General features: G+C 52.9%; 6 protein-coding genes across 6 annotated transcripts; 3 read left to right on the top strand and 3 right to left on the bottom strand.

The window, feature by feature from the left end:
- Nucleotides 1–1,399: 1,399 nt before the first annotated feature.
- W97_00191 (uncharacterized protein) lies at nt 1,400–2,242 on the top strand (the record flags this gene model as incomplete). The annotated part of the gene is made up of 3 exons (XM_007778108.1): nt 1,400–1,631; nt 1,685–1,836; nt 1,919–2,242. The coding sequence occupies 3 exons, from the start codon at nt 1,400–1,402 to the stop codon at nt 2,240–2,242; spliced, it is 708 nt and encodes a 235-aa protein (XP_007776298.1).
- A 559-nt stretch (nt 2,243–2,801) lies between these two features.
- On the bottom strand, nt 2,802–5,088 carry W97_00192 (uncharacterized protein; the record flags this gene model as incomplete). The annotated part of the gene is made up of 5 exons (XM_007778109.1): nt 2,802–3,581; nt 3,638–3,743; nt 3,798–3,950; nt 4,017–4,459; nt 4,513–5,088. 5 exons carry the CDS (start codon nt 5,086–5,088, stop codon nt 2,802–2,804), a joined length of 2,058 nt encoding a protein of 685 aa, XP_007776299.1.
- Nucleotides 5,089–7,891: 2,803 nt separating this feature from the next.
- Nucleotides 7,892–8,515, bottom strand: W97_00193 (uncharacterized protein; the record flags this gene model as incomplete). The annotated part of the gene is made up of 1 exon (XM_007778110.1): nt 7,892–8,515. The coding sequence occupies one exon, from the start codon at nt 8,513–8,515 to the stop codon at nt 7,892–7,894; it is 624 nt and encodes a 207-aa protein (XP_007776300.1).
- A 380-nt stretch (nt 8,516–8,895) lies between these two features.
- W97_00194 (uncharacterized protein) lies at nt 8,896–9,937 on the top strand (the record flags this gene model as incomplete). The annotated part of the gene is made up of 2 exons (XM_007778111.1): nt 8,896–8,945; nt 9,010–9,937. 2 exons carry the CDS (start codon nt 8,896–8,898, stop codon nt 9,935–9,937), a joined length of 978 nt encoding a protein of 325 aa, XP_007776301.1.
- Nucleotides 9,938–10,311: 374 nt separating this feature from the next.
- W97_00195 (DNA-directed RNA polymerase II subunit H) lies at nt 10,312–10,829 on the bottom strand (the record flags this gene model as incomplete). Its single annotated transcript, XM_007778112.1, has 2 exons — nt 10,312–10,417; nt 10,507–10,829. The coding sequence occupies 2 exons, from the start codon at nt 10,827–10,829 to the stop codon at nt 10,312–10,314; spliced, it is 429 nt and encodes a 142-aa protein (XP_007776302.1).
- Nucleotides 10,830–11,375: 546 nt separating this feature from the next.
- Nucleotides 11,376–12,658, top strand: W97_00196 (uncharacterized protein; the record flags this gene model as incomplete). Its single annotated transcript, XM_007778113.1, has 2 exons — nt 11,376–11,838; nt 11,934–12,658. 2 exons carry the CDS (start codon nt 11,376–11,378, stop codon nt 12,656–12,658), a joined length of 1,188 nt encoding a protein of 395 aa, XP_007776303.1.
- Between the last annotated feature and the right edge of the window lie 971 nt (nt 12,659–13,629).

The following is a 13,629-nucleotide window of genomic DNA, read 5'->3' on the forward strand; positions in this document are numbered from 1 at the left end:
CCAAAGTGCAGACAAGGGGTATGTGGCTACGAGAAAAGAGTGGACTGGATGAAGTAGTATTGGAGTCGACCAGGATGGAGGATTACCCGATGAGAAGGGTAGAAGCGAAGTGGTGGAAGCGTGTGGTGGTCCATGGCAAAGTGGTGATTTGCAGAGTATTGGATTGAGTGAAAGAGATGGTTTGATGGTGAGGAGAAACTGAGAAGGAGAAGCGCTTTTAAGGAGAACCTGCCTGCCGAGCCGACCGAACGACAGTTAACAATAGCGGAAGCAGCAGTGGAAGGTGCCTAGGTGCTCCCTCACAAGTCAAAGGCAGGCGATCTGGCGAGAGGGACTCAGGGTGCCCCTCTGCGTTTGCCAAGGCATCAAAGATCTTCTTTCTCAACGTATATATGTGTCAATGTTGTGATGGAAAGTGCAGAAGCGATCCGGAGTCGCACGCATTGGCGTGTTACTATCTGATGGTATTTGACGTGTGAACATAGCATCCTAGAGTATAAGAAAATACTTCCTACGTCAACTCAGTTACCTGATGATTAAATATATAGTGTTCCGGCTCCTTCTTCCCCTCCGTTGGTGGGGAGTACTCTGCACTGCCCCAGTCAGCGAAGCATTTTGCCACGGTTCGACGTGGAACGTGATCCGTGGGAGAAACAGTCATTAGAGTCCATGCTGGCCCGTGGTATCTATTATACCCTTTCAATAGTTGTGTGCAATGAGCAGTGCGTCGAGTGGGAAAGGGTAATGCGGCGGCTTGATAGAGACGCCAAGACGCAGGGATGCCTCCCGTCCATCTCCTGAGCTTCGGTCAACCTGTTTCAGAAATGAATGTATGCTGAATAATAAACCACCTTTCTTGGACAGTTCTTGCCGCACTATACTAATATCCCTGGGCTGAAACACTCACAAGTTATCGTTTGCTCCTCAAGCTGCCCGCATTCCTTTCCGGCAACATCTCTTGAACCCTGCTCATGAGGATTCTACCACGACTCCCAAGGTCCGACATGAAAGGGTCGTTTTTCATTGCGGCCCGTGACCTGACTCAATTTGGCGCAAAAGTGGTGCTGGCACGAATTGGCTTGAAGAATCTCTCAAGAACGCCGTAGGCTGTGCTCAGCCGCCTGAACTTTAGGGGACCTGTATAATGATTCCAGTACTAAGCAGCAATTCAGCGCCAGGAAATTGGCGCGGGCTTCTATGGGTGGTATTTCGGGTGCGGAGTAAAGGGCACATGAGTGAATTGAGGAAAAACCCGCCAATATTTGAATCTCAGTGCTACATAAGAGGCCCAACGCCCTCTTTTCCATGCTATCATTCTGCATGTCGAAGCTCTACTATCAATATCTTTAAGCCTTGATTCTCATTCGATTGCAAATTACCGGGTGAATCCATCGTCAAGATGAGATCGTCCTCGTTCAACCAGCAACGTCTCATCTCGCTCGTCTGCGTGATCCTCTTCTTTCTGTCTCTTGTTGCTCACGCACTTCCGCTCGAGGACGCAGAGCACCCGGAACTTTCTGAGCTACAAGCCCTAGTAGACAGCCTCCAAGCAGAGCTTGCAGCCAGCAATGCAGATAATCTGAACGCGTCTTCCGGAGATGCGGGAGAATATCAATACGGCTTATTACCTCGTTAGTAGTGACACTTCACAATCTAAGCAAGTTACTGATTCATGCCGTGACAGCAAGTAACGAGGCCTGGCACGAATACAACGTCCGCGCTTGGTTAGAAGAGAAACTTCGAGCCAACGGCCACTTCTTCGAGGATTTGATCCGGAGATACACGCCCGGTGCTGCATTGAGCGGAGTAAATGGCGATGGACCTCAGACGTGCAGCGTTAGTATTATTACCATCAATGTCTATACACAATGGTTTCAGTTCACTTCGTTCGATTCGTCTGCTGACTGCAGCACTACAGATTGGCAGCTCCCTCAATCTGTCCTATGGTTTTCCGGATGATGCAAAAGCGGTGGTTTTGATTGCAGTGCTTGAGGCCATGGCCAACTTCGACGAGTTCGTTACAACACTCCAAGGGGCTTCTGACGACACCCAGCTAGGCATTACCCGTCAGCGATCATTGGTAGCGGATTTTACGGAGGCTGGCTTAGTAAGAGCGGAGAAGTATAAGCTGGCGAAGCAAGAAGCACTTATCGCCCACGCTTTGCTGCTTCATGTGTTTGTTCTTAGCGAGTTGCTGGTCGATGTACTCTCGGGAGGCGCAGTCCCTGCGGCAGCAGCTTGATTTACATTTCCATTGAATGTTGTCCCACCCAGCTTAGCCATGCTGGCAACAGTTCGTCCAGTCTTTGGGCCAGCATTCTTCTCATTCCCTCCTCGATCATGTCAACTTCTTTGTGCTTAAACTCCATCTTCATCTAACCTACAAAATTGTAATGACGTTCGGCTGTCTTCAAACCAAGCAAGGCCATGCATAGGCGGGTGATTTTGCAGGTCGGTTTACTTTTTCACAAGACGGCGCTCCAACGCAAAGCACACGCTAGCAGAGGTTTGAATGAAGTTTAGGTTGCGCTGAGATGGCGCGTGATATGTTCGACAAGAGGAGCCGCCAGAGCAGGTACAGGCGTAAGCCGCAACGCATGCAGTGACAGTTTGACCTCCTTACAAGCCTTGATGCTCCTTTTGCATTCTGCAATAACACTTCTACTTAGACGCATGCGAGCAGGCCCGCAGGATAAAGAGGAAAGACATGGTAGAAACTAAGCAGATTCAGCGCATCAATCAGGCGTAGCGAGAAGAATCGCACTTCCGCCGAGAACAGGTGCCGGAGAACCTGTGAACCTTCACCCACCGCCGCGATACGTGCCCTTGTCCTTCTGGTTCGAATGGAAGGCGTCTTCTGCCCCCTTAAAGTCGTGCGGCTGCGGGCTTTTACACTCCGTGAATGGCCGCTTCTTGAAGCGCCACTTGCTTCCAATTTCCGGTGGGATCGGGAAGTCGTTGATCCTCTTGCCATTCCATACTTTGTGCGTATCGCAATTCATGTACTCACCACGATCGCAGTATTCCATAAAATCTTCGTCTTCCCAGAGATTCGTGGCTTTAATGAAGTCGAATGTCTGGTCCCGGCTCTGGTCATAATCTTTCCCGTCCCAGCGGAGATCGCCCACCATACACGGGTAGTTACGGCCCTCCACCACCTTAGAGTCGTAGCCGATGGCTGAGATAGCCTCTCCGCCGGGGTTGACCGCGATCGGGAGGGTAAACATGCCTGCCATACTACCGCCTATCCTCTCGGCCTCGGTTCCATTGCGAAAGTAGCCAAGTGGGTCCGTCATAGCAGCTGTCTTATCCATACCAAAGCCATAGTCCCGGTAGTGCGCTACGGATGAGCGCACAACGTCCTCGAGCGTGAGGCCGGCGTACTCGGACGGGTCCCCTGTCAATCTTAGGTATCCCGGAGGTCCCCTTGGCTGGCCTTTCCCCCTCGAATGGTCTTTCGCTCGGGAGATGTGGTACGTGTAGAAGACTTTATCTGGCATCTCTGAAAGACAGGTCTTGACTTGATGGGGACCCCTACGATCGTTTTTGCAACCCTCTGGAGCATCGGACTGGACGATGTACTGAACATAGATTAGCGAACGGTAACTATCGCCTTGATGATGGTCTGTGAGCATACTGCGTGATGCGTGAGCCAGTTGTAATTGAGTCCAGTTGCCATCATGTATTTATCAAGCTGATTGCCAAGGTGTACGGCTCGTCTCGTGCTGGGCTGTGCGAACGATCTGCACGAGCGTTAGAGTCGATAGTGGTAATTAGTGAAATCCCAGGTGACATACCCCGATTTCAAAATCGTTACAATGTTGCTGCCGTCCGAAAGCTCTTCGCCGCGAAACAGCGCCTGGCCCCGAGCGACGATACCGTCGTAAATAGTTGCGGTGAAACGACCAAAGAACCGCGCGAAGTTGGCTTCCTGGTCTCCACCAAAGTCCCTGAGACATCTGGTCAGCCACGCTTAAGAAACGGCACGGGTTATTGGTAGGAATCTCGCGACTTACATAGACTTTTGGAAGTCCTGAGCAATGGCAGAGCCACCTGCATAAGCCCCTCCAGCGACACCGGACCCCAAGACGACGGGATTTGCGGCAAGCAGCTTACCAGACCCTATAGGAATCATATGGCTTGCTCCGAGACCCATTGTTGGGCCTGCGGCAAATGTGCCAAAGGCGGAGGTAACGACCAGGGTACCAAGGAGGATCCCGTGGAATATAAGTGCTTTTTGCTTCTCGCGACGCTTCTGTTCATACTTCAATAAACCGACTTCCGTAAAGTCCACGGCAAATGAAGGCGCCCAGGCATTTACCCTCATCTGGGCGGTGTCCACGGCATCTCGCAGTATCGCATTGAACTGGTTGAAGTTGGCCATTGCTTCGAGAGCGATGTACGCTTTTTGGATTTCTTCGCGGGAGAAACGGCGCGATAGGACTTGACAGCTAACGACCTACAGCGCAATCATCAGCAGCTGAGTCAGATCAATACGATGATGGTACTTACGCTGCACAATTGTTCTCCATCACAGTTCGCAAGACTTGGAGCAACATCAGGGGCGTATTTCTTCACAAGGTTATTGTAAAAATGGCCCTTGTTGTTTTTGAACTGCTCTCCCAGCCATGCCGTCACGTCGTACTTCTCCCATGTCTCCTGGCTTGGGGCTTCTAAGCCGCATTGATAGTCGTTGCCAGCTACCCACAAGGCCTCGTTGTCGGCGTCGAGTGATTCGCCTTTCTTCAGAGCGGCGAGTTCGGCTTCCAACTTTGCAATTCTCTCTTCTTGAGAAGCCGAGTTATTATCCGTATCGGGAGTATCATCGCGAGGAGCGAGTTGAATCCACTTCTTCAGGGTGGCGATCCCAGCTTCCAGAGTGGCTATCCTTTCGCTTCGTGTAAGTCCGACCCAAAGGTCAAACGTAACCGGATTACCGTTATCAAGATCTACATAAGAGACCGAGAACAGATCTAGAGCAGTAGGGAGGTCAACGGGAACAGATTGGACAATAAACGGGGTGATAATTAGAAGGAAGTGTAACAAGGACAACAACGTTTGACGCCAGCGCAGAGTAGGCAGAAGCATCATGCCTTTGCGGTGGGCTAGAGGTAGCCCACGATGCAATTATCTAGCGAGGAAGGCTAACAAAGATGGTTGGTGATGAGGACGAGCTGTGATGCGAAGACCATAAAGAGTACAAGACAAAAGCTCAAGGATGATGGTGAACCTTGAAGGGCGGACTGCTGGGTTTTTATAGAGCATCCGGGCACTGGGCACGCGTGTTCTTCGAAGCTAGGAAGGCCCCACCGTTGCACTGCTTCCCTGGCTATTACGAATTGATTACATTCATCCATCAGATATCGAGTAAGCTAGCTAGAATTGTGGTGGTCTTCAGTAATTTGGCTGTCCAGGAAGCCAGCTCCAGCCAATCAGCAATGAGTGTTTAAGCAGGAAGGTTTCACATAGCGGGGAAAATAGAAACGTGGGGTGAAGACTCTGCGGATTTCGTAGCATCTTCATAAACGGGGTATCGGATACATGGTTACAACAGGAGTATCCCCGCAAGAACCGGTATAGCTGAGCAAGCGAATTGAAAATCGGGTAGCCTATCGATGTACACGAGACCGTTGCATGCCCTGGAAATAGATTTCAAAAGTGGGAAAGCTGCTCAAGAACTCCGTTCCTTGGACCGGCTCCGGGTCAGGGGATTGCTTAACGTCTCTCAACGCCCGCCGAGAAACGGGAGGTAATCTTTCAATAAATTGTATACACAAGACAACACTTGTTTAAAGCCCAAGCCTAGGACCATATAGGGTTGAAACGGAACGAGGAACCTGGAGAGGCCCTAAGCCTCTGCAGATATTTTTCTGAAGAGATGAACGAACATTGCTCGTGGGAGACTGATAAGGCTGACAAACCAAGAATTGTGACTACAGTAAACAAGGTTTTGACTTTTGCATCAGAGTCATAATTGCTCTTTACTTTCTGGCTTGAGTAAGCAATATGAGGAGCATCTGGAGAACCCATCAATCACATCCTCTGAATTTCTCTTCGACTACAACGTAAGGGGTATCATCAACTTGCAGCCAGATACGGGAGCGTCAGACATTGCTTGAAACTGTGGTTTGTATCAGACATTTCTCGGTCACGATGGTCAGATGCCATCTGGACCCCAGGACATGAGGTGAGAATAAAGAACGCGTGGAGGACGGAGGTGTGGATCCTAGCGTGCCGCCAGCGCCAAGGGATTTCCTTTCCACCAACCGCTCCCCAAACCCCACTTCAAACGACCAAAGAATCACGCACAGTTAGGAGGGTTCTCCACATGTCCCGCGAAAAGCCGTTGCTAGTCTCTAAGGGTTGCAAATTGAGCCCAACCGTCGGAATCCTGCCTTTCAAGAGCCATGGAAGTAGCCTATCTCCTGGGGCGGGGCACATCCTCTCCGGCCTACACGCCCCAGATCCACAGCTGAATCGATTGGGCGGTCATGCGCCCACTCCCCTTCAACCCTCCAGTGCCTTTCTTTGTCCTTCGACGTAGTTCAGGGACTGAGAAGGTGTACAACCCCCACACAAATGTGCAGCTGAGCGCAACCCTCCAGAATGAGTCCATCGATCAACGCCATGTGGGGGGAAGTTTATTGAGTTTATTTCAATAATGTCGGCCCACGGTGCGAACAACCTCTCTTCTTGTACCCCGCTGAAAGTGCTGTAAGCTCCGTTCCACGACCATTCTAGCAAATCATTGAATTCTCGAGTCTTTCTGGAAGTGACGAGACCGTCTAGAAGTAAGCCTCTGCTCTCAACTGGCCCCTGAGGACGTCCATGGGATTCTATTCGGGTTTATGTCCAAAGTGGGTTGTTTCCTGCCAGCATCGGCTTGCGGCTTGACTTGAGTAAGGGTAGGGGAAGACGAAACACATTGAAGTAGCGAGTTTTGAGCCGCAGCTTGCAGTAGTGAACTTGTAAAACCTGCGATTCCATTGAGCATCAAAAGAACGAGGTGCACAGTAACACAGTCGATAGAAGAGACGAATGCATGAAGCATGTCCAGTACGCAGGCTCTGGCCCGCTTATGATGACCATGTTGCTTTGCAGCGATTGCTCCCGATTGATAGACTCAGGACTCCTATTTTGCGATATCGTGCCAATGCTGCCCACTGAGATTTCACGCCGTGCGATGCCTTCAAAGTTCATCTCACGCTCCGGGATGAGCTCTGGTGCTGGCTCACACCGCGGTCACCCAGCGGTCGAAGAAAGTGAAGCATATCCTGACGAGAATCCAGTGCAGGCGAGGGAAGCTGCTAGAACGCACATGACAGGGCTTGAGAGGACGGTTGAATTTGTAATCCCGTATCATCCGTATCACATTGAGGTAAATTGAAGTTGCTATCAAAGATGTGTTGAGGTCCGGAACTCTAGATATATTACTCGCAGGCTACAAGCGAGCAGCGGACAAGAAAAGAAACATCACAGTGTCTAGAGTTTTGCAGCGCTGGACACAGAAGAAATGCCTGAGAGGTTGCGTGGAATACAGTCAAGATATGGATTTGCCGCTCTGATCTCGCAGCTGTGGTGCGCGAACGGTTGTCACGGCTTCCATGAAAGCGGTGAGCAAAGAGACGCAACTCTCTCTTTGCAAGAAATTAGTTAGCGTTTCTGCGATTTCAAGCAGGATCTGCAACTTGCAGCTCCGCGCAAGGTCGTTCCCTTAGACGGGCGGATGGCGACCGATCCAAGCCAGAGCAACCGCATCATTACGACCTTGCGCAATGCTCTTCCCGCAGGAGGCCTGACGCCAGGCCATGCGCCGGATGGCTATCTTTTCTGCCCGCAAATGGGCGAAACCATTCCTGCTGCAAACTTTCCGGGGCCTCAGCACTCAGCCCTACTCATCCCTCTCGAGAAACCCCGGGTCCCGCTCCACTTTCGCCTCAAACTTCTTCCACCATTCCTGAAACGCCTTCAACGGCACCGTCTCGCTTCCAAAGCTGGCGAGGAAATTAAACGCATTCCGGATGATCCTCTGCGCCAGGATCTTCGTCGTGACCGGCGATACAGCCGCGCCAAATTGCGCTTGAGGTCGCGCCAGCTCCTGCCCCGTAGTCGGTTGGGCAGGCGCCTTGAGACTCGCCAACGCCGTGGCGATCTGGGCGGCGGGCTCGACCGAGATGCCTAGCGTTATACTCCCGCCTGCCCCAGTGGAAGGGGCGCCCTCATCTGTCATCGCGTCGTCGGGGCCGGCATTGAGGCTTGCCCCCGTGTTGTTTATCTTGAAGATGGCGCTCTGTTTCTCGTTCGCGATGGCGCCGAGCAGCCTGAAGTCTGTGCTGCCAGGCAGTTGGATATAGACTGCTGCACCGGTTTCTGGTGGTAAGGCGGCTCCGGGGAGGAGGAAGACGACTATATGGCTGAAAGCGGGAGCGGCGGGGAGAGCGAAGGCTACGGAGGTGGGAGTGACGGGTTGAGACTCGGTATAGACGGGACGACCGGATACGATGACGCCGAACATTGTATATATGAGGAGAGAGAAGCTGAAAAGGAGAAATAGGTATGAGATGAATGTTGGAACTCCAGATTCCCTGCTGTAAACAATTGGCAACCTTGGGTGCTGCCGGCTTGCTCTGACCGAGCCCTATACCGAACGGGCTTTTTTTACATATGGATATACAACTACTGTGATTTGAGGTGAATAGCTATTCGAGATTCGAGGATGAAGCTGGGAGGCTTTTGCCGATGACGTCTGCGGGGCTTATCGATTGCAGCGGGGGCCTTTCGGCGGAGAGATATCCTTTATGCCAACCTCAGAATGCAGGTCGATTGAGACGCGATTGAGATATTTCAATCGGGGCCTTTGGTCGTCTTGCGTAAACCGAGAGCAGTAAAAAAACCATGGCCGCCCCCAAGCTCAGCAACCTCGACCTCGTCAACGCCTGCGACTCGTACGACCCAGCCCCTCGTATGCCTTAGTGACGCTACTCTTCGCGCATACTGACACGCATTCAGCTTCCCATATCCCCCTCCCTACCGATCGTTCAACCCCCAGCTCCGCTCCCGTCTCTACAGCTTGAAGGTCGTCGGCAACAACACACCGCTCGGCTACGTTCTTCCCGCCGTCGCAGAAGTCTTCCGCAACCTGCCTGACTGGTCTCTCGACGACGCGGAGGACGATGCCACGACTACGCCCACCCTGACAATAGTGTCCGGCACGAACGTCGCCGAGCGCTCTGCCGTTGTCGCGAAGACCTGCGAAGCTCTCCGCCAGACGGGCGCCTTCGTGCTGCTGAAAGGCTGGCGCGATGAGCTGTATCCCGTGTACGGCCTCGGCCGGGAGCACCTCTTCGACATCGAGCGAGCTGCGTCGCCCCTGTTCGGTGTAAATACCTATGGGGTGCACATGACTGTCTACACGCGCAGTCAGGAGAGCGGGGAGCTCAAGATCTGGGTGCCGAGGCGCGCGAGGACAAAGCAGACATATGGGGGAATGCTGGATAATAGCGTCGCAGGTGGGATAGCAACGGAGGAAGAGCCGTTTGAGTGTTTGGTCAGGGAGGCGGCGGAAGAGGCGAGTTTGGCTGAGGAGGTGGTGAGGAGCGGGGCGAGGGCGTGCGGGACGGTGACGTATATCTATGTCAGAGATGAGAGGGCGGGAGGGGAAACAGGGCTGCTGCAACCGGAGTGTCAGTATGTGTATGATTTGGAGGTTGAGGAGGATGTGGTGCCGAAGCCCGGGGATAATGAGGTGGAGGAGTTTGGGCTGTGGAGTGCGGAGGAGGTAAGGGAGAGCCTGGCTAAAGGAGAGTGGAAACCGAACACGGCGCTTGTCATGCTGGACTTTTTCGTCAGGCATGGGGTCCTGACGCCGGCGAACGAGAAGGACTACATCGAGATCGTGTCGCGGCTGCATCGGAGACTGGAGTTTCCGACGCCTTGAAAGACCAGAACATCGGTAGAGACAGACCATGCTTGAAGTCAAGACAAGGATGGACGTCGGCAGAGTGCGAACAGCGGAAACTGAAGACTGATTCGCGGGCTGCGGTAATATCGATACCACGCCAGCCGCTTATGATGCCCTTCCGGCGCTCTAGATAGTACGGACAGGGCATCAAATCCATGGCCTTTTTGAACGCTCCTAACTCCTACGCTCAAACAGGTTGAAATGTTATGACCTTAGACCCACCAAATGCCGTCGATGCAAGGTCTCGGAGCAGGGCCGTCCTTGGTGGCCGCTCTATATCCTGAGTAAACTTCAGAGGTTGCCACTTCCTCTCCCGTACCTTTGGATCCGATATCAAAGGAGCCCCCTCTTCATTTCTTCATCAATAGATAGACATAGTCGATCCGCAACGGCGTGAGTCGCTTGTATGGCCCCTCAAGATACAGCAACAGCCCACCGAAAGAAACGTACACCTTTCTATTACGCACAAAAGCGTCAGCAATTGTTGCTTAATAGGCCCCGTAGGTCCAACAACCACTCTTTCCAGCAAATAAAGGCCCACTCACATATTCTCCCCATCCCCCTCCTCAAACCGATACACCTTCCCATAGCACACATAATCATACATATCACTGAGATCCTGCTGATTCGTGCCCTTTTCCCTCCAGCCCCGCCCCTCGTCCTTCGTGCCGTCGAGATTCAGCGTGCTGGCCAATGTCAGGTCGAACGCATCGTTGGGCTGTAGGCTGTAGAGCTCGTGGTTGATGTCGAGCGTCATGATGGTTTGGCCGTCGATCGAGGTCGCACTGATGCGGGATACGCGGTCGTATTTCTGGTTGTTGATCGTGCCGACGGTGAACGAGTCGCTGTAGAGCTGGGAGTCGCCCATGGACATGGTGGGTGGTGGGAGCAAGTGAGTGGATGTCGGGTGCGTTGACGAGAGGGTTGAGAGTTCGAGGGTGTGATCGGAGCTTGGGGTGTGTAGCTTTGCGAGGTCGTTGTGTAGTAGGGAGTAGGATGTCGCGTGAGTTTTCTGTTGTTCGTGAAGTTGAAGCTCTCGAATGCGCAGCGCGAATAATCTTTATACAAGGGCCGCATCCAGCGCTATTCTGCCGACCGTGACCGCCTTCAGCCTTATATGGCACATGCGATTTCATCTCGTCACGCGAGACAAAAATAAAGTGGCAGACCAAAACATCAACACCATACCACCACTACGTCCAACACCACCAGTTATACCAGATCGACTGCATCAGGTCTTAGATATGGGAGGCAAGATGACCAGCTTTCAAATGGGCTATACGTATATATCTAAAGCTTCAAATTGATGATTGAATTGGTGGTTGAAATAACCGTGTTGGTGATGCCAAGCCTCTGGTCTGCCACTTTATTTTTGTCCCGCGTGCTCGTCCATCTTCAGGAATCAATCACCACCATGGCATTCCGCAAGCGCAACATAGGTGTATCCCGAACACCGACGTCTCCTGGCGCAGAAGACCTCATACAGCCGCATACAGTCCCAGCGCCAGTCCCGGGTGTCCGCCCCTCGCCGATTGATGGTCGCCCGACATCTTCAACCGGAACCCCAAGCCTCGACGGCATACTCGCAGGCCACGCGGGTCTAGCGTTAGGCAGCTCGCTGCTCATTGAGGAGAGCGGTACCACGGAGTATGCAGGTGCACTACTACGGTACTATGCCGCGGAAGGGATTGTGCAAGGCCACAAGGTTCATGTTGTGGATGTAGGCGAGCAGTGGGGACGAGATTTGCCTGGGTTGGTTGGTACGGCGGGCGAAGAGAGGGAAGAGAAGGAGAAGAGGGAACGGGACAAAGAGAAGATGAAGATCGCTTGGAGGTATGAGCGGCTGGGGGAGTTTGGGGGCATTGCGGAGAGAAGAGGTGGGTGGGATTTGTTCTATACGTATATAGCTTTAATGCAATCGTTCCGCTCTGCTGTGCTCAGCACCCTCGGATACGTGCTGATACTTGAGAAGCGCAACCTGGCCAAGCAGACCGAAACGGTGCGGCAGCAGACGCAGTAACGGCGACAGATATCCCAGCCTTCTGCCACACCTTCGACTTAGCAAAGCGCCTCACGTTCCCCGCCGGCACCACCATCAACTTCATTCCTCTCACGACCGACCTGCAATCTTCGCCCTTCGCGCCCATCCTACCAAACCTCTCATCCCAGCTCTCCTCAAGCGGTCCAACCACAATCCACCGCCTTATCATCCCGACCCTGTTATCACCAGCCCTCTACCCACCGCACGCCTCGCAACCCTCCCACCTCCTCCAGTTCATGCACGGCCTCCGTGCGCTGCTCCGTCAATTCTCCACCCGCCTCACCGCCCTCATCACCCTCCCCCTAGAGCTCTACTCCCGCACCTCCGGTCTGGTCCGCTGGATCGAGCTGCTAAGCGACGGCGTCTTAGAGCTGACGCCTTTCCCGCACCTCATGGATATCGCGTCTTCAGGCGCAGCGACAGCGAACGAGGAGCAGCCGCAGGGCATGCTGAAGGTGCATCGGCTGCCGGTATTCCATGAGAAAGGCGGCGGGGGAGGCGGGCTGGGCGGACTGGGCGACGATTTGGCGTTTACGGTCAGTAGGCGGAAGTTTGTGATTAAGCCGTTTAGTTTGCCGCCTGTGGAGGGGGATACGGAGGCGCAGCAAGGGCATGCTGAAGGGGGAGGCTTGGCGAAGAAGGATATTGAGTTTTGAAGTCGATCGGCGGAGTGAGACGTTGGGGGGTAGAGAGCAAATGAAACTCATAGATCCCCTTCTTCCTCTTCGAATGCAAAGCTATCGTCTAGCATGTCCTGCATCTCTATTTGCTCCCATCCTGCCTGGCCGGCGCCGGATCCCATGGTTCGTCCATAGGCCCGACCAAACGAGGCGTGGCGGGGGTTAATCGAGACCCCAGATATGCTTGCACGGAAGCCGTCGCCCATGCAGGATGAGAGGGCAAGGTATGCTGGCCCAGAGATATAAGTTACAGATCGGTTGGGTAGGGGTGGGGGCCTCATACCAAGGAAAAGCAAGAACGGAAGCAGCAAGAGCAGGCTTAGTAGCAGGACGACATTCATGTTTTCAAAGGGAGCCGCCAGCCGTACAGAGACTCAATCAAACAGTTCGTGGCTTGGCCTCATAAAGCGGTAAGACCGTGCTTATGGCCTCGTATACGAGATGACTCAAGATGTTCGTGCGTGCAACACAAGTAAAGCGATATAAGCCTAGTTGTCCTCGCTCGCTCCACAAGATCAGAGGTCCATGCGATTATGAAGAACGATGTTTGAAGACTGGGGCATGTAGGTAAGTTGCTTTGATATAGTCGTGTACGAACCGTGCTACTCTCATGATTAGCCAATCATATTCCCTACAGCATCTTACTAACGATCTCTCGATCGTACAATGCTGATAATCGTTCACTCGCCGATATGGTATTAGAGAAGGAGAATAGCGTTATCATCCCGCCTGGAGCGTTATTCTCTGAGCCGATTTTCCTGAGGAACGAGCGACGGCAAACTTCAGAGAGCGGACTTGGAGGGGCTGGAAGACTTTAATGAGATGGGAGAGGCCGTCAAGTACTCGGAGTATTTACTATGTACAATAGCAATGCAGGCCGTACTCACAGGCAGCGGCGGGACCCGACCTTCTCCAGCGGTTTCTTGAAGCTGCACAGAGTCCTCGCC

The sequence above is a fragment of the Coniosporium apollinis genome, assembly GCF_000281105.1.
Source record: "Coniosporium apollinis CBS 100218 chromosome Unknown supercont1.1, whole genome shotgun sequence".
Taxonomy (NCBI): Eukaryota; Fungi; Ascomycota; class Dothideomycetes; genus Coniosporium; species Coniosporium apollinis.